The 17,560-nt window shown below is 46.9% G+C and overlaps 1 protein-coding gene across 3 annotated transcripts in view; it reads left to right on the forward strand.

Annotated features, from left to right (window-relative positions):
* Positions 1 to 2,909: 2,909 nt before the first annotated feature.
* The window catches only part of CREB3L2 (cAMP responsive element binding protein 3 like 2), an 82,565-nt gene continuing 67,914 nt past the window's right edge, over positions 2,910 to 17,560 (forward strand). Inside the window, exon 1 of one of the 3 annotated variants that reach the window (XM_065681435.1) lies at positions 2,910 to 3,217. In XM_065681435.1, the coding sequence (XP_065537507.1) occupies positions 3,110 to 3,217 (108 nt within the window). In that variant the 5' untranslated portion in view covers positions 2,910 to 3,109. The remainder of the gene's footprint in view (positions 3,218 to 17,560) is intronic. The other 2 variants (XM_065681425.1, XM_065681444.1) reach the window with 2 other exon arrangements.

Consider the following 17,560-nt stretch of genomic DNA (forward strand, 5'->3'; position numbering starts at 1 on the left):
GATTTCTTTTCCCTGGAAGAACCAGAGCTGCAGCACAAAAACTTCAGTGTGGTCCATATGCTGTTAGTTGCCACCAGACAGGGTGAATTGGTCATCTTTCCTCACAAAGTTTCAGGTTTTAGGAGCATTGAAGCTCAAAAATGAGATGTAGCCTTGAATGCTGGTTTTAATAGCATGGCAGGAGCTGGGCAGGATGCCCAGTTACCAATGTCTGGTTACCAATATTGTGTTTTTTATCTGTGATAAGGTCCAAAAACCGGATAGTCTGTGTATCAAAATCTTTCAGTGCCAAGATACTTACAAATCCTCAGCAGCACTGTGTACCACAGCAGCAGCTGTGCCTCAGTACCAGTGTCACAAGACAGCCCCTGGGGAAGCGAAGAATGGAGACCACTGGGAAAAGCTGCACCCAGGGTGCCTAATTTCCCATGAGTGCTTTATCCAAGGGAGAACAACAGAAGTATGCACTGTGTAACTTGTTTCCTAAATAAGGATTGCTTCCTGAGAAATGTGTTAGGATGAGAAAGCGCAGCCCCAGTATTCTTGGTCAAATACCAGTTCTTGGGAGACCCTCATCCTCAGCAAATGAAATGTTTGGCAAATGAAGCTGTAGTTACCCAGTCAGCACCTTCTTTTAAGATTGTTTTTACTTTGTTGGCTTACAAGGCAAACATGGCTCTCCCTTTATGCTTCTCATACGCGCAAAACATTAATTTAGTGCCCCAGCACAAAAAATCCCCTAGTCAAAACAGTAATTTTAGAAGGATCTAATATCAGCCAACTATCTGATGGAGAGCCTTTTGTTAAGCAGATTATCACAAGGCCATGTAAGCTTTGAAGAACACATGTAGTGAAAACACAATGGCTCCTAGGTAAGGAACTGACCTTTCCAATTTTCACAATCTGTACCTTGGGACTGGCACAATGTAATTGCTTTGAAAACAGTGCCTGGCAGTGCCAGGACACAAGAATTTTGTACCTCCAGTTGGGCTTGCCACAGTGGTAGGAAGCAATTCCGGCACTAGTAATCTGGCTTTAGATATTTTCTGTGCTGTGGAGGGCATATATACTGGGCTGACCTGTTTTGCAATGACTTAAAACCACTTATCTTTGCAGGAGATCTTTGGTTGGAGCAGTTAGGGATTTTCCCTTCATATCCTTCACCAAATAATACAGCTTTTGTACCGTTTTTTTTTTTTTTTTAATCAAAAAAAGTTTAGGAAATCTTAAAGGGACAAGCCCGACAAAATCACCATTGTTTTTTGGTCGCTGTTGTGGCTGCTGGGTGCCAGGAAGTCCTTATGACTTGGTTTTCCCCAGAGAACTAGTCTAGGCTCTCCTTAGCAAGGGCTGTATCACTCAGGCTGCACAAATGTTTGCTCTGTGAGTGAATGAAAGTGATGTGCTGCAAGAGATGAAGGCTAAATGGGAGGTCTAGAAGAGAGAGGATGTACCAGGAAATCCACTTATGGTTCATGCACACCGCAGCATGGAAATATGAGTTAGCGTTGAACTGACCCACACTGAAATGCCTCAAAAGAGCTCCAGGAGCTGAACGGAAGCACTTAAGAATGCCCGGTTTCTTGAACATTAAAATTTGACATCTTTCATTTTTAAAGAGCAATGAAATGGCAGTGTTGTCCCTGCTTGGCATGAAAGCAAGTCCTAAAATAACAGAATTTCCCATTGACTGGGGCTGTTTTCACTGCTGGTTCATCAGCAGGCTGGGAATGCTATCCGACAGTGATGGAGTACCCATTGCTGTGGACACCAAGGCTGCACACAACACTGAAGTGCAGTTCAAAGCTGAGACTTTGAAGGTGGAGGGCCTAGAGCACAAGTCTTATGAGGAGCGGCTGAGGGAACTGGGCTTGTTTAGCCTGGAGAAGAGAGGCTCAGGGGGACCTTATTGCTCTCTCTGATTGCCTGAAAGGAGGATGGAGAGAGGAGGTCTCAAGCTGAGCCAGGGGAGGTTTAGACTGGATATTAGGATGAATTTCTTCACAGAGAGGGTGGTCAGGCATTGGCACAGGCTGCCCAGGGCAGTGGTGGAGTCACCCTCCCTGGAAGTGTTCACAAACCATGTAGGTGAGGCCCTCAGTGACATGGTTCAGTGGTGGCCTTGGCAGTCCTGCAGTAACGGTTAGACTTGATCTGGAAGGTCTTTTCCAACCTGGTTGACTCCATGATTCATTGTAAAACTTCTGGTTTTTTTTTACGAGGTATGTTCTGACATCTCCCAAATAAACAGGCAAACTACGTTCAGCCATAACAAATCCCTTGCATTACCCGCTTTTCCTGCCGCCTTGTTAACCAAGCCAGAAGACCAAGTAACTGCTGAAGCCCGCTGGAGCCTGGCAGCGGCGCTGCTGGTGCTGAAGGGGGCTGGGGGCTGCCTGTGGTTGCCCCGGCCGCTTCCCCGGGACGCTCTCCTGCTGCCTGAGGCCGCGGACGAGGCCCCGGCTGCCCTCGCTGCCTCCCGTGGGCAGGAAACGCTCTCCTCTGCCTTTAACCGGCACGGGGGAGCTGAGAGAAGGCTGGAGCCGAGACCGGGCCGACCCCCCGGCCCTCACACCACCAGAGGCAGATGGGCGGTGCTGCGCGCGGCAGCAGCAGTCTTGTCGCTGTCTCATTGGCTGGCGCGCCTGCCGCTCCCGGGGCCCCTGGCGCCCCATTGGCAGAGCGGGGCATGGGGGTCTCCCTCCCGCTGCCGTGACGCGCCCGGGGAGCTCCCGCCCACATTCCACAGCTGGAGCCGTGCGGGGGCCGAACGCCGATTGGGGAGCGGCCCGCCGGTCAGCCGCGCTCCTCGGCCACGATTGGCGGCCTCGGCGGCGTGGGCGTGGCCGGGCGGGGGCGTGGGCGTGGCGCTGGAGCGGGCCGGTGGGGGCGCGGCGCGCAGCTGGCGGGGTGACCCGCCCGTCCCGTGTCCGCGCACTGCTGGCGGGGAGGCGGCGCGGTGCGGGCTCAGCGGCCCATGGCAGCGGGGGGCTCGGTGTGAGCCGGTCCGCCGCGGGTGGGCGTGCAGGGGTCAGGCCGTGTGCGTGAGTGTGTGACGGGAGGTGGTGGTGGGTCGGCAGGCGGGGGTGTCCCGTTGCTGGCGGCCGCCATGGAGGTGTGCGAGAGCGGCGGGGAGCAGCCGCAGCTGCTGCACTGGGACCGCAAGCTGAGCGAGCTGTGCGAGCCCGCCGACCCCGACACCCTGCTGTGCCACACGGTGAGGAGCGGCGGGCGGGAGGCGGCTCCGGCCGGGCAGCGCCCGCGGGAGGGCGGGATGGGGCGGCCGAGACGCCCCCTGCGTTTCGGGGCGCCGTGGCGAGAGTCGCGCCGGGCGCCCTCGGCCTCCCCTGGGGCGGGTGGGGTGTCCCAGTGGGAGCGGGGGTCGCGGTGCAGAGGCCAGGAGGTGCTCGCCCGCAGCCGCTCCCCGTGTCTCTGGGCCCGGTGTCCCCGGGGGAGCTCGGTATTCCCGGGTGGGCGCTGGGGCCGTGGCTCGCCCCCTCTGTGCCGGTGCCACAGGTTCCTCCCTCCGTGCACAGCGCTGGTGGCTCCGGTCTGGATCTCCAGCCTCTCGCTCCTTGCCCCCTGCCCGGGCCTCGCCGGGGCCGGTAGCCCTTAGCCTGGCCCGGGTCCCACTTCCCTTGCGGCACCGCCGACTTCTCCAGGGATCCCCTCGGGAGTCTTCTTCTCCAAAGCGAGACTGTCCCGGCACCGTCATTCTGCCTGGTGTCCCCAGCGCAGGAAGGAAGTAACAGAAGTTTTGGTGATTATTTTTGTTTGTTTGTTTTGGCTGCAATCCACATAGTTGGGACAATCCCATGCAAATGCGTCCTGTTATCTCCGCTCTGTTGTTTCTTTGTGAATCCGGAGGCTTTTTGGAAGCGCAGAGATACAACGTTATACAGATGTGCAGCCACAAATCCTAAGTGAAAGTGAGCTGGACCACTTTGGGACAGCATGCATGGAAGACTCCTCTAGTCTGCCACTTGTGCAGAGCACAGGGCAGTCCAGCTTGGCGCAATTGTCGAGCTGGTGCTCGAATGGGGAGACCCAGTGTAACATGGTGGTGGTGACAGCATGTGGCAGGGTGCCTTGGGAAACGGGCTGGATCAGGCTCTGCGTTTCTTCCTTGTACCTAAGAGAGCGATGTGTAAATATCATCTTACAGAGAGGGATTGACCCAGCTCTTCTCGTGGGAGCAGGGGTGATTCCACAGAGTGACGTGCAGTGAGGCACCGTGCTAGCGCTGTGTGGAGATGTCAGTGTTAAGTCTTGAAAGGCAACCAAGGAAAATCTTACTTGTGTGCTGTGCACAGTGGCCTCACTGATCCGGGATCGTGTCCGGCACAAGCTCCAAGCCTTGTTTCAGCAGGAAGCAAGCCTGCTGCGCATGTGACCGTCTATAAATATTGTTTGGCTTCTTTGTCTTTGAAAGTGCTTGGGATTCTTGCGCAATGTGTATCTTCTGGTAGATCTGGGGAAAACCAATCATGTATGATGGTGGGTTGTTTTGTTGGGTTTCTTTAAAGAGCAAACAGGAACACTTAACAATGGAAAACTCGTCCTTCAAACAGCGTGTTTCTTGTGTTTGTTTTTTTCTTTACCATGACGGAGCCTTTAACAAGGGGGAAGTTGTGAATGAAAGGAGAGGCTCTTCAGAGATTTTACAGTTGTGCTGGAATACTTCCTCCTGCTTTGGATCCCTGTGATGAGAATGGAGTTGACACTTTTAACTCTGTTTTCTTATTTAGTGTCCTCATATTTTTTTAATTAGTGCCCTGAAAGGGATCTTGCGCTTGGGCTAGATCTTGTGGCTGCAATGACATGGATATGTGTGTTTTCTGTCCTATTTCAAGGAGCCTGGGACTTGGGCTTATATGTAGCCTGACAAAAAAGCCATCCTGGCTGTCGGGTGGATGGAAATGGAGTGCTTTTCCCTCTGCTATTTTCATGTTTTATTGGACATTTTAAGCTTCAAATGCTGTGATGATGTGTGTTTTGCCAGAGGCAGTGCACAGGTGGATCTGAAGAAACTTGGGCTGTGAGCCCCTTTGTTGGGAGTAACAGACTACCCTTAATTTGTTTGTGTGGTGGTCTTGTTTGTTTGATTTTTAGGTGTTTAAAGCTTCTTTAGGCACTTGAAGTCAAATTAAAAGGCTTTAGGGTCTTGGAAGACAAAATAATAAGTTTGAAACAAATTTATCTCTTTTGGTTGGTTTTGGAATTCTGAAAGAAGGTATCAGTAAAAAAGAAAAGCAGCTAAATACTGTGGATAAAGCAGTTGTAGTGAGGTATTAGGGTCCTTAGAGGAAAAAAAGAGAAGTTTTCTGAAGCCTTGTCAAGTGGGACGTGATCCTGCACATGGCAGGGGTGTTGGAACTAGATGATCATTAAGGTCCTTTCCAACCCAAACCATTCTGTGAACATTCTCTGGGGGGTGTGTGTGTGTGTGTGAAATACGGTGCTTGGTATCATGAAACACAAGTTCTCTATTTACCTCTGTCCAAAACTTCATGGAATCATTTTCAAAAAACAAAACAAACAAACCCTCTGGATAAAACATCTGTTCTTCTCCTGGCTTATACTTTCCATCTGGGAGGACTGGTTTGACCCGGCTGCTTCTGCTGTGCTTGTAAACTTACTGCAGGGTGTTTCTGAAAAGACTGAGATGATGTACAGATAGAGCACAGGAGGGTCCCCTCGGGTGCTCACCGCTGTGCTGTCATCTTCAGGGCTGAGGAGCATGTGCCCTATGTCATCTTCTGTTCTTTGCCCACTTATTAGGTGTCCCATAGCTGTGTGTGCAAGGAAACTTCAGGCTGGGCTTAGGAAAGGTGCCTGGTATGGTCACGAAGCCCTAGGAGTATGAGTTGGGCTGGCAAGGGGAAAGAGGGAGAAGGTGACAACTGAGGGGAGAGCTCACAAGCAGGAAGAAGGATGAGTGTCTTTTGTCAGTTGCAGTCTGCGCGCAGGCAGGTGACAGTGAGAACTCTGCCAGCCAGCTGCTTTTTGTGTATCTTAAGTTATGCTTTAACCTTTTTATAACCATAAAGGCTGTTCCTGGGTCAAGTTGACTTGAAGCTAGTAGATGGGTGTGAAAGTATGCATACACTTAAAAACTTAACCTCTATTTTAGACTGTTCCAGCCTGCCTTAATTACCAGGGGTGAAATCCAGCCTCCCGGGGATTTACATTTCTCTGTAGCAGCTGATGATTTCAACGGCACTCAAAGCAGTGTGAGGAGTGGTTCCCTCGCTCTGCTGATGCTCTTGGCGATGTTGTCACCTATAATGGGAGAAAGCAGGACCTCAAGGAGCTCAGCTCTGGTGTTGGCAGGCAGTAGTACTTGAGGTGGCTCATTAACATCTTCATAGTAATCACCTGGATGCCAGATAGCTTTATAGCTGTTATTTTTCCAGAGCAGCTTAGCTTCCCATCTAGGAAAAGGGTGAAAGGTTTCCTAGAGGTGTGTTTGTGGCGTTTGTGATCTGTCTGCATATATCATCTTCATATGCCCTGTAGCTTGTTATGATTGGATGTTGGTAATACCATACACTGGCATTGTGCAAGGTACTGTTATTGTTATTATATGCTGCTGCTTTTTCCTGGCAGTCAAGCAGAAAGGAAGCACAAAGCCTGCCACTACCCAAAGGGAGCAAAAGTGTGGCTGGGTTACAAACTCTTCACCATCTTGCCGCTGTTGTTACTTCCCATAACACACATGCAAGCATGAAGTGGGAGAGCACTGCTTGTGGTCATGGGCCTCTGCTGGAGGTGATTGGTGGTTGTATGCATCCCAGCTGGGACAGCATCTTCAGTGACAAATGCCAGATCTGATGCAGATGGATGTCTGACAAACACACTGTGAAATGTCAGCGCCCATCCAGCAATAGGACAGGTAGTTGGCAAGCAGATGGTTCTTATGAGCCTTTGACATTTGAAACCTCCTTATTTAATATTGAGGAGGCAGGTCCGTCGTCATTCCCCCCCCCCCCCCATTTTCATGATTATTTTAACACATTAGCTGCTGGCTGTTGCTTCCAGATGATAGCAAAATGCTGCTGAATGTCAGTGTCGCTGTGATCTTGGCATAGCAGATATAGAACTACACCTGCCTTACAGGTACGTGGGGGCAACAGCTGGCTAATATATTTAGGACTAACTTCCCACACGTCATGTCCTGAGTGGTTAACTGGAAGATATTTCAAATGCTGAATAGCCCAAATTGCTTATTGTTTAAGGAGCCTGACTATTGAACTTGAAGCTCATATGAAATGCCTCAAATATCCCATTGCTGATGCCATGATCCGAGTGATGTTTGAGCTCAGCAAGCCTGTTGCCATGTCGCTGGTGATGCTGTGGGCAGCTCAGCACTGGAATATAAGCACAGCATAGGCTAGTATGAGCAGAGGAGACATTGCAGGCCTTAGCAATCAAATTACTATCTCCCTGCAAGAGCAAAACCAGAGTGATCCACCTCTGAAGGTTAGTGTTCAGTGATGGCTTGTGATAGCTTGTGATTGTTGCCTTAAGATGATCTGTGGAAATGTCGAGCTGGTCTTACTTCCTTGGTTAAAAATCACCCATTAGAAGCCTCTGAACCTCACTGGGGGCTTGCTGTGACTCATTTCCTCTGCCACAAAAATCATAGTCACTGTTACTTTGTGTTCTGATGACTTCTGCAGAAGTGTTGCTTCTGAACAAGCTGCCAGGGATTGCCTCTATATTTCAGAGTACGGCACTAGCAATAGTTAATTTAAACGGGTGGCAGTGCTTGATTTTTACAGTCTGAGTGTATTTAACTAAACGTTGTGGTTACCACAGCATGTATGGATGTGGAGCTGTGTCTTATTTTGTGGTGGCTGCGTGTAGCTGTCTAAAATCTGGTGTCAGTACAGCTTGATCCATTTATTTGTTTATTTTGGGGGTGGAAGATACTTCATTTATTTGGAAGTGGGGTTTGGCCTGCTGCCCTTTAAACAAGACAGCTGAAATTTCACATTCTTTCTTCTCTATACACCTGCATATGGACCAGACAGCTCACTTTAGGTGAAGGATTTATAAAGTCAGTACTTCCAAGGATTTTTGACAAAATCCTCCAGTAAGGAGTGGAAATGTGAAAGTGTGGGGGCTTTTTATTATTATTTTAATTTTTACTAGTTATGTGCAAAGTTTGCACAAAGCAGTAGTGTTAAATTTTGAGAATTACTTTCCATATTAAAAAAGCTAAGGAGGGCCACAACTGCTGAACAGCAGAACTGGTTGTGTTCAGTGCTTTGCACTGAAAGCCGCCCCCCACTTCTCTTGTTTTCTTCCCAAATTTAAATAAGGAAACTGTTTCTGTTCGCCAGGGGACATGTCAGGTACTCATAAATGGGCCTGAATGATCTACAGTTCCTCTAAAAGCTGAGATAAATGCAAGTGGGATACTTTGAAACTTTACCCCCTCCTATTTTCTGACAGTGAAAATTAGAAAAATGCGGGTATTGAGTTGCTGACTGGTTTCATTTGGACTGGCTGTAACTTTATAGTGAAGTGCCTGATCTGCAGCAAAGCTGGGAAAAAATCCTAGTCTGTCCTGGGACTGACTTCGAAGAGTGGTAGATAAGAGTAAGCCTGCTTTTAATGTACAAACCCACTGTTTTTTCTCCTGATCGATTTGACTGATGTGCGCTGTCCTGTGTAAATGTTTCCTTACTCTGGAAAGCCAGTCATTAAGTGTGGAGCAGGTTGTGTGCGATAGCTGTGGTAAAAGAATTCATTCACGGCCTTACCAGACAGGGTTTTCCTGTGTCTGGAGTTGTTGAACTTATCTACAGAGCCCGGGGGAAACTTGTGCTCTTTGCAAGCCTTTGTTGGCACTGTGAAGAGTCCCTTCTTTGGGATCTTTCAGAGCTGGGGGTTAAGTAAGTTTCCCATCCTGGGGTGGTGTGTGTGTATGACCAGTGTTTTATTAAAGTAGTCTTGCTTTTTAGGATCACCTTTGTCTGTGAAAGAGGCTGATCTGACTAGCTGCAGACCCCAGATGAGGATGTGCAGTTTGATTTGATCTTTTTGTGTTCTTCTTGCTCTATGATGCACTCTGACTTCCGCCGTAGCAGTTAAATGGCGGCTTTTTCTCCTCCTCTGCCCGTCTGCCTTCACGCTTCTGCTTGTACACTGTGAGGTCAGATCATCTTTGTGCCAGCTGTGAAATAAAGCAGTAAAATTAAATATAAAAAATAAAGCAAAGAGGCCTTTGACTGATGTACCACTGGCTGTTTCTTAGTTTGTCTCAGTTTCTTGTGACCTATACCACCGCCTGGTAAAGCCTCTTTATGTCAGAGCTGCCCAACAGATACAGGAGGGAAGCAACTACTGCAGAATAAAAGTGCTTCAGGAACCGTTGTGCCATGTTGTGATAACACAAGATGGTGCCCCTGGGCTTTTGGGGAGCTTGTAAGCTTCCCTTAACAGGCCTTTTTGCAGTGCTAAGCTAAAGTGGATGTGCTCAGTTTTGTTATGACAGGAACAGGGAAATGTTGGACTCGGGAGGGAGAGGGGTTTTTACTAGGGCATATAGTGACAGAACAAAGGCCAATAACTTTAAGCTGGCAGAGGGGAGATTTAGATCAGAAGTTTGGAAGAAATTCTTTGCTATGAAGGTGGCGAGACACTGGCACAGGTTGCCCAGAAAACCTGTGGCTGCCCCATTTCTGGAGGTGTTCATGGCCAGGTTGGACAGGGCTTGGAGCAACCTGAGAGGTGTCCCTGCCCATGGCACGGGGGTTGGAACTGGATGGTCTTTAAAGTCCCTTCCAACCCAAACCATTCTGTGAGCTAGCACCTTGGCAGCAGCACAGGTCCCATGGCCCTGCTCCTGCAGGGGCTACAGACCTACCCAGGACTGCAAGGACCAAGGCACCTAGCTTATACTATGTCTTGCTATTCGTCCCTCCAAAGAACTGTATGGTCTCTGTCACTGTGGGCTCATTTTCTTTTGATGCCTCAGCTACCAAGGTACCCCTGAGATGCTTAGTTGTTGCCTTGCAAGTGGAGAGCTGGTTCTTTGAAAGCAGCTCTCCATCTCTGGGCAAGTTACCTTGCTGGCTTTGCACTTGCAGATAGATGTTAGTTTTTTGTGCTGTATTCAAATATTAGTTATCCGGCCCTGCTGTCCTTCGTATTGTCTGTACTCCTTCCTCCCTGCATTCCTAAAAGCTGTTTTCCAATCACTTTGTAATACTTGGTTTAAATGTCCACCATCTGTTTCCTCTGTCTTGGGTTGCTTCTCTCCCTTCTGGAGAAGGATCATCTTGTGGGCGAGACTTTAGCAATTATTGATAGCCAGTCAGATAGGATGACTAACCTAGCTCAGTGGCATTTTTCACAGACCATATTGGCTGCTTACCCTGACCTTATGAGGCCCTCCCTTTAACTCCTCCGGTTACCAAGCAGAGCTTTCCTTTTTTCCAACAGAGATGGGTTCTGAGTGGGTCCCTGAAGGGTTTTCTCACAGTAGAGCTCTACATCTGGTTTTTCAGGGAGGACACATTTCTGCTCCCTATTCATCTCTCTGAATTATGGAGATGAGGAATCACTGCTATCTGGATGCCCTTTGGCTGTGTATTTTTTTCTGAACAGTGTGGTACTGCACCTGGATGTAACTGCAGGCTGTTGTGGTAGCTGCTGGGGAGCTCATCCAGTTAAATGACTTTTGTGCAAGAAATAAGCTTTCAAGGGGTATCAGTTCCCTGACATAGCTTACCCTATAGCAGCCCAGGTTCTGGTGCTGATGTTGGGAGGGCAGGAAAGACTGGCTGGGAAAGGCGTGGTGGACCTGCTTTGTGGGCTAAAGTGGGAACAGTAGACTGGGTAGCTTTATGGGTTGTGCTTAGATGTAATCCTGATGCATGCATGTTTGTATTTGATACCAGTGGACTATGCTTTGGATGTCTCAAAAGAAAGGGGATTACCTAGAGGAGGCAGTTGTTCAAAGATCAGTAGGAAAAAGGGCTGTTTGAGAGTAATGGGGATGTGTAGCAAAGAAATGGACAGACCTGAAGTTCAAAGAAGCACTCATGTTGGATCCAGTCAATGGTACTGCCACCCCTCCGTGGTGCCGAGTGTTGATGAAAAGTGGAGGCTGTCTTGGAAGCTAAATTGTTTGTCTTGTATAAAAGTGACAGAAACAGAATGCAAAAATTAATCTTGGCTTACAGCCACAATTTTATTGGCAAATATATTACCCTTTCACCTCATTTAAGCAAGTAATAGGCAGTAAAGAAGTCAGGGCAAAAATGGTGAGGTTTAATAAGGCGTAGCAGATGCCCTTTTAATAAGGGCATTGCGTCCACTGTCTCCAGACTGAGTTGCTAAGCTCTTCATAGCAGGAGTTGTCATTCTCTCTGTCTGTGAGCTGTCAAACGTACCTTGTGACTGCAGAAGAGTCACTGAATTGAGTTACATCAGTGCTAAATGTGTGCAGGAAGGATATAAATGCTGTATCAAATAAGGAATGCTCCCTGTCATGGGGGTAACCTGGCAAGCAGGAAAGGCAATGTGAGAAAATAAGGAAAGGCTGGTTAAATGGGATAAACCTGAATTGCTAGACCTGTCCCCATAGCTGCCATCCATCTGAATGTGTAGCTAAATAGTGCCAGTGACCTCTCTGTGCCTTCGCTGTGTCTTGGAAACTACTTACTACTTTTTTTTCTGCCATCTGCTGCTAACTTTCTTTCAATCTTCTGTACGTGATCTGGCTCTGCCTTGGTGACAAGCAAAAATCCATTGGAAAAATGTGACACCCACTTCATCTCTTTCCTCTCTGCAAGGGAAAACATTTCCCTGTGCCTGTGCTTTGTCCTTCCACACAATCTGTTAGTCATATGGGTTGAAAAACAGAGACCAGGATGATTTGATAACCTCTTAGAGACCTCTGGACAGGCACCTTAAGGAGCTTCAGGCCTACTTGTGAAGTCTGATGTGTCCTGAGCAGAGATGCAGGAGGGAAGTGTACTGGTGGTGGTGGAGGCTTCTTCCTTACAGCGTAGGGTCAAAAAGCAATATTGCTGATATACTTTAGTGGCTCACCTGGAGCTGCATTTGCTGGGCACCCGCCTCTTCTGCAGCTCTGCCAGGACAAACCCTGGCTGTTTAGTGACACCCTGGAGCACTCATCTTCCAGCTTTTGCTGGAGTTGGGGTTGCCTGCAGAGGTAAGGTGTGCGCTCCCTTGTGTGAGATACGCAAACCTCCAAAAGAGAGGTCATTTGCCCTTGTTCTGCACTGAAGACACTGATTGCTGCCCCTCATTTTGGATGCAAACAGGGTCTTCAGCTGTGGCAAAATGTTTTTAAGTATATGGTGTCTTGTGAAACAAGGATGTTTTTAAGACGTTACTGGATAAAGCCCCAAGTTACCTGGTCTGAGCTTAGCACTGACCATGCTTGGGCAGGAGGCTGGGCTAGAGACCACCTCAGCCCCCTTCCAGCTGGAGCTGTACTATGGTTCCTTCCACAACAGTCCTGGACCCAACCTTGCTCTGGGTTAGATACGGCATTGCTAGGCAGTGATCTGATCCCTGAGTTTTTCATGTCCTTGTTACACTACCAAGTGATTGAGGCCACCTGGTTTTGCTGATTTTTTGTTAGAAAACTGTTGTTTCTGATGACCATAGTTTCACAAAAGCAGTGTTCTGGTTTGGATTTACTGAAATGGGCAGAAGGAAAACTGAACTGAGTCCAGCTGTCCTGGACAGATGCTTGTTTCTGTGTGTACGTTTTCTTTCTGTGCAGCTCACATGATGTGCAGAGTGGTATGTTGGACTTGCGGTTTGGTTATGCACCCATAATTTTGTTCCGGATTTTCCTGATAAAATTCTGGGAGCCTTACCTGCTTGCTCTTCTGCTATATGATAGGACCATGTAAGAGCCTACACCATTTGTGTCAAGGCTGTTTGTCATTATGCAACCTCAAGTCTACAAGGACTGGCTACTACCTGTTAATTCCTTTTTGTGGCTAGCCCTGAAACTGTAGGTGTGGGATGAGACCACCCTGTGTAGTAGCTTGTGTGACTAGCTTAGAGGTTTATAAGACCTAAAACCTGGAAAACAGCCAACAAAAAAACCCAAATGCCCCAAGTCCTGAATACCAAGCAGGTCTTTGTTCCTCCACCCCTGCAGTAAATTTTGTGCACAAGGAGAAGCTTATCCCGAGGCTGCTTTTTTCCCCGGTCTCCTTATATTTCTTCTGTTGGCCTCAGTAATCTGCTTGCAATGTGCTGATTTTGTGGGGGTTATCTGAAAACGTGTATTCTCATTTATGGAGCTTCTAGTACCCACAGAAGAGATTTGTGTGAGTAGAACCAAAACTCAGGAGCAGTAAACTGCTGAGCTGCTCCTGCAGCTTTTATCACAGTAAAAGTGATGTGACTGTTGCCTTTGGGGAGGCTTGTGTTAATAACGCTCAGGATGAGATCTTCAGGAAGGACCAAGACAAGGAAGGTCATTATTTCTTGCAGCCAGATACCTGGCTTTTAGGATCTATCCTGGCTAGCAAAGGATGAAGGCTGAGGAAAATATGACGTCTAAGCTGTCTGCTTTCATACCTCCTAATATGAAGCTGACTTTCTGCAAAACATCTGCCTTTCTCATCACGGCTGTAGCTGGCCTAGTCATCAGCACTGACGGTATGTCTTGCTCCAGCTCCTCAGTGCCACAGCTCCTTTCTTCTCCTTCCCTCCAGCATCCGTCCGCCCCGCACAGCTGCGTGTGTGATTCAGTGTTGTGACTGGTTTGTTTGGGACAGGCTGGGAAGCTGTGTTTTTCAGAAGAAAGGCATAAAGCATAGACTTGGTTTTGCTTGGTGTTTCTTTTTGAGAGAAGAAAACTGAACTGACCCTGCCTACAGTCTCTGATGCCTCCCTGGTGAAATGCTCCGTGGTGAAATGCTGTGGGGACTGAGGGCTCTCAAGGGGTGTCTGTTCTGGCTGGCTGTGGGCCATCTGCCGTTCCTCTCATTGGAAAGCATTTCCCCCTTCCGTCTCCAGACCGATGCCTGCATGTCTGCCTTCCCCCTTCCCTCGCAGCACCCTTGAAGGAGCCAAAACTGAGACTTGCTGGAAAGCTCCTGCCCAAGGTTATCAAATCAATAACAACAGCTCTCCAGTCATCTGGGGAATGCAGAAGCAGGCGGATGCAGAAGGGCTCCAGATGTGTGAGGGTGCTGTGCCACAATCCTGCCCTTGGGGTACTCCGTTGGCTCGTCCCACTGGCAGTTGGAAGGCATGGCTCAGCAGGACTTCTTGGATAAACAAGCATGGCAGAAATGAGCTTTGGCGCTATTTTTAAGGCATGAGCTTTCTGAATGCAAAACTTGTCTCCTCCTCGTGCCTTGGTGCTCTTGCAGTTCTGTTTCTATTTGCCTGGTTTGCACCTCATGGCTTTCAGTGGATGCTGTAACTTACAAGAAGGACTAAAAGAGAAGGAGAAGTCATATTTTTGTACTTGCCCAGGGTGACTTGTGACTTCTCATTCAGCTGTACTAATTCAGCTGAATTCCTATTGCTTATTATCTTCCTCTGCTGAAAAAGCACAGTAGGGAGTCTGCTCTGGGACTTAGGAATGTTTCTTCATTGCTGTTGCTTGTTTGTTGGGTTGTTAGAAATATGTTGCAAAACTACAGGGGAAAGACGGACTTAATTTGTGTTGCTGTTTTTTTTTTTTTTCTCAACTACAAATAGTCTGCAAGATCAAAACTAACAAAAAAGTGGCAGTGACCTGGAAAACTGTGCAGTAAATGTCTGGTGTTTTTTCCTAAAAAGAAAATAAAATTGAAGTCATTTCATGTCTACAGCATCCTTTTTAGCTTTCATGAGGAAGATCTGGAAGAGAGGCATACAGACAGCCCTCTCTTCAGTACCTTGCTTGTCACAGCTTTCTGGCAAGATTGGTTGGGAATGAAAAATCTTACCTGCTTTTAAGATGTGGCTTCGGTGTTTAAGAGGGACATTATATGGTATGGTAGCTGGGATGGAGCTACTGGATCTATAAGGAACTTCTGGACTTTCTTTATTTTTGTTTCAAATTTGCAGGTGTTTGAGGGAAAAAGGGAGGTTGGAAATACAGGCACGAAATGAGAAGCCGCAGAAACTTGCATTGCTGAAGGCCAAAGGAAGAGACAATTGAAGTTATTCAGTGCAGAAAGCTATAAAGTCTGTGTGTCAAAGGAGCCAGGGTTGTGACTGGGGATGGCCAAGTAACTGCGCCACTGCCATTGCAGTGATTAAGGTGTTGGGAAGTATGGTCTGGGGAGATGCACGGAAACCTGGGGCTTATAGGTGTCAGTATGCTACAGCTTGGCTCTGGGCTTTTAATTCTGAATGCCAGGATATCTGAGAGAGAGAGGCTAATTTGAGAGAATTCAAAGAACAACAGCAGAAGTAAGTGGTTGAAATAGCAGGTTTATGAGGAAGGATTAAAAACCTTAAATACGTATTGCTTTGACAGGTGTTTGGAAGAGGATGTGGAAGTGATATGATCAAAACAGTTTATGCTAAGCTTACATTAATATTATGGAAACTTCGTTCTCAGTTTCATATGATGTATATAATGTAATTTTCAGTATCAGTACCAGAATAGAGAGTCTGCAAAAACTTTGGTTACAGCTGTGGTTCTCATAACACATAGATAATGAATATTGTTGTACCCACGGCAAGATCCTTTAGAGCTTTGTGCTTGGAATAAAATTATCATTATCATGCAGGGGATTATGAATCTTAAGCTATCATTATGCTATTCTTTTTTTAAACTGCTAATGTCCTCTGAAAATACCTTTTATCATTTTGCCCAAAGTAATACCTACAAATTGGAGAGGAGTAAAAAAGAGTGAGTCTGAAGTAGGGAGGAGCTGATGATGATCAGCTAGGACTGTCCAAGGGGAAAAGATGATATTGCTGAACATACAAGTAGAAAGGGGACTATTTTTTTATGGTGTAGTGTGAGAATTAACTATTGCCCGTAATCAGGTTACAAAATGTCTTGGAACCAGTGAATCTGGATAACTGGAAATCCAAATAGGCTGAAAGGTCCCAAAGGAGAAGTTTGGCTTGTTGACACTGATTTTCATTGGGTCATGACATCATGAAAACATTAAATTGATTAAGAAAGAGTAAAGGGGAGGAAATAAAAGCTGTGCACTGGAGATCCTGGAACCAAACATATTTAAGGATACATGGGATCTTGTAGGATTCAGTATTTAGAGTGGAAGGATACAAATATGATTTAACTCTGGAAGGTAGGATTTGATGACAAGTAGTATAGTTGGACAAATCTGATTTGTTTCTGTCAGATGAAAAAGAAAATGGAGACCCTTTACAAGTAATCAGATATTTATTTCATTGTAGTGATTAAAAACTTCTGCTACAAAATGTGTGAAATTAAGTGTTTGACTCCGAGTAGGTGCTACTGGACAGTTGGTGTCAGAAGATAGATTTCTTCAGTTCTGCAAAAAGGTACCAGACAGGAGGCTTCTCATGGTTTTTATCCGTGATCCAGAAGCAAAGTTATGTGTCTAAGAACAAAAAATGTGTCTGTATCTATGGGACAGGTGAATGTATGTGTTGGAGTCAGAACTTGGGGAAAATGGTCTAGAGTTCAGAGTAGACGAGTGGCTCCGTGTGCTCTGTTAAGGTAATTCTGAAGGAAAAATACTTTTTTTGAAAATTCGTGTTAGAACTAGAAAGCATAACAACATTAACAACAAAAAAAGCTAAAAATGCACTTTAGTTGGGGAAAAATGCTCATTTCTCAATCTTTCCAGCACACCCATGTTCTGTTCTAGCAATTATATTTCAACAAAGGACAAATTATGAGGCCCTATAAAAGGGTATGTCAGGGAAATTGTGGACTGGGACATGTGGAAGGGTCATTTTGGGAAGGTGTCATAGTTCTTCCTAGCTTTAAATGCTATAAAACGTTATTGCTGGGCCTGTTGACTCTCTGGAGTCAACATGTTCATGATCAGCAAGACAGAATGTACAGAACACCCTATGTGACTCCTTTAATCTGTCCAAATGCATCACAGCATTTGGTCATTCTCCTGCGTTGATTTCAGTGGAGTCTAAGCAAATGCTTTAATCTCTTCAAGCTATTTTGAACAGTTTATCTTTGTCATGACACCCCTTGGCACATATAAAAGGGGACAGCGTATAAAGCATGTGGGAAGGATAAGATTTCTGGTAGAAAAAGGCATTAGTCCTGAAATACAAGGCTACCTTTCTGTATGTTCCCTCTTGGATGTGAGTACCAAAGACAGCCTTGTACTCCTTGTACCTCTGTCTGGGACAGTCTGGCTAATCCACATCTGATCAGTATCAGTTTGTGCAGGGTCTTCAGCCCTGGCAGGTGAAGGAGGGCAGAAGAAAGGAAGAAATGAAAGCCGTTACGGTGAGATGTGTGGAAAACCCAATAGACTGAATATATAAGGAGGTTGGAGGAATACCCAGACAGAAAAGGAAAGTTTAGCTTTCATTTTAAAAGTAGAGCTAGTTGAAGGTGGCAGCTGATATGATCCCAGTTGTACCA

This window comes from Lathamus discolor, chromosome 1 (assembly GCF_037157495.1).
Source record: "Lathamus discolor isolate bLatDis1 chromosome 1, bLatDis1.hap1, whole genome shotgun sequence".
NCBI classification, from domain to species: domain Eukaryota; kingdom Metazoa; phylum Chordata; class Aves; order Psittaciformes; family Psittacidae; genus Lathamus; species Lathamus discolor.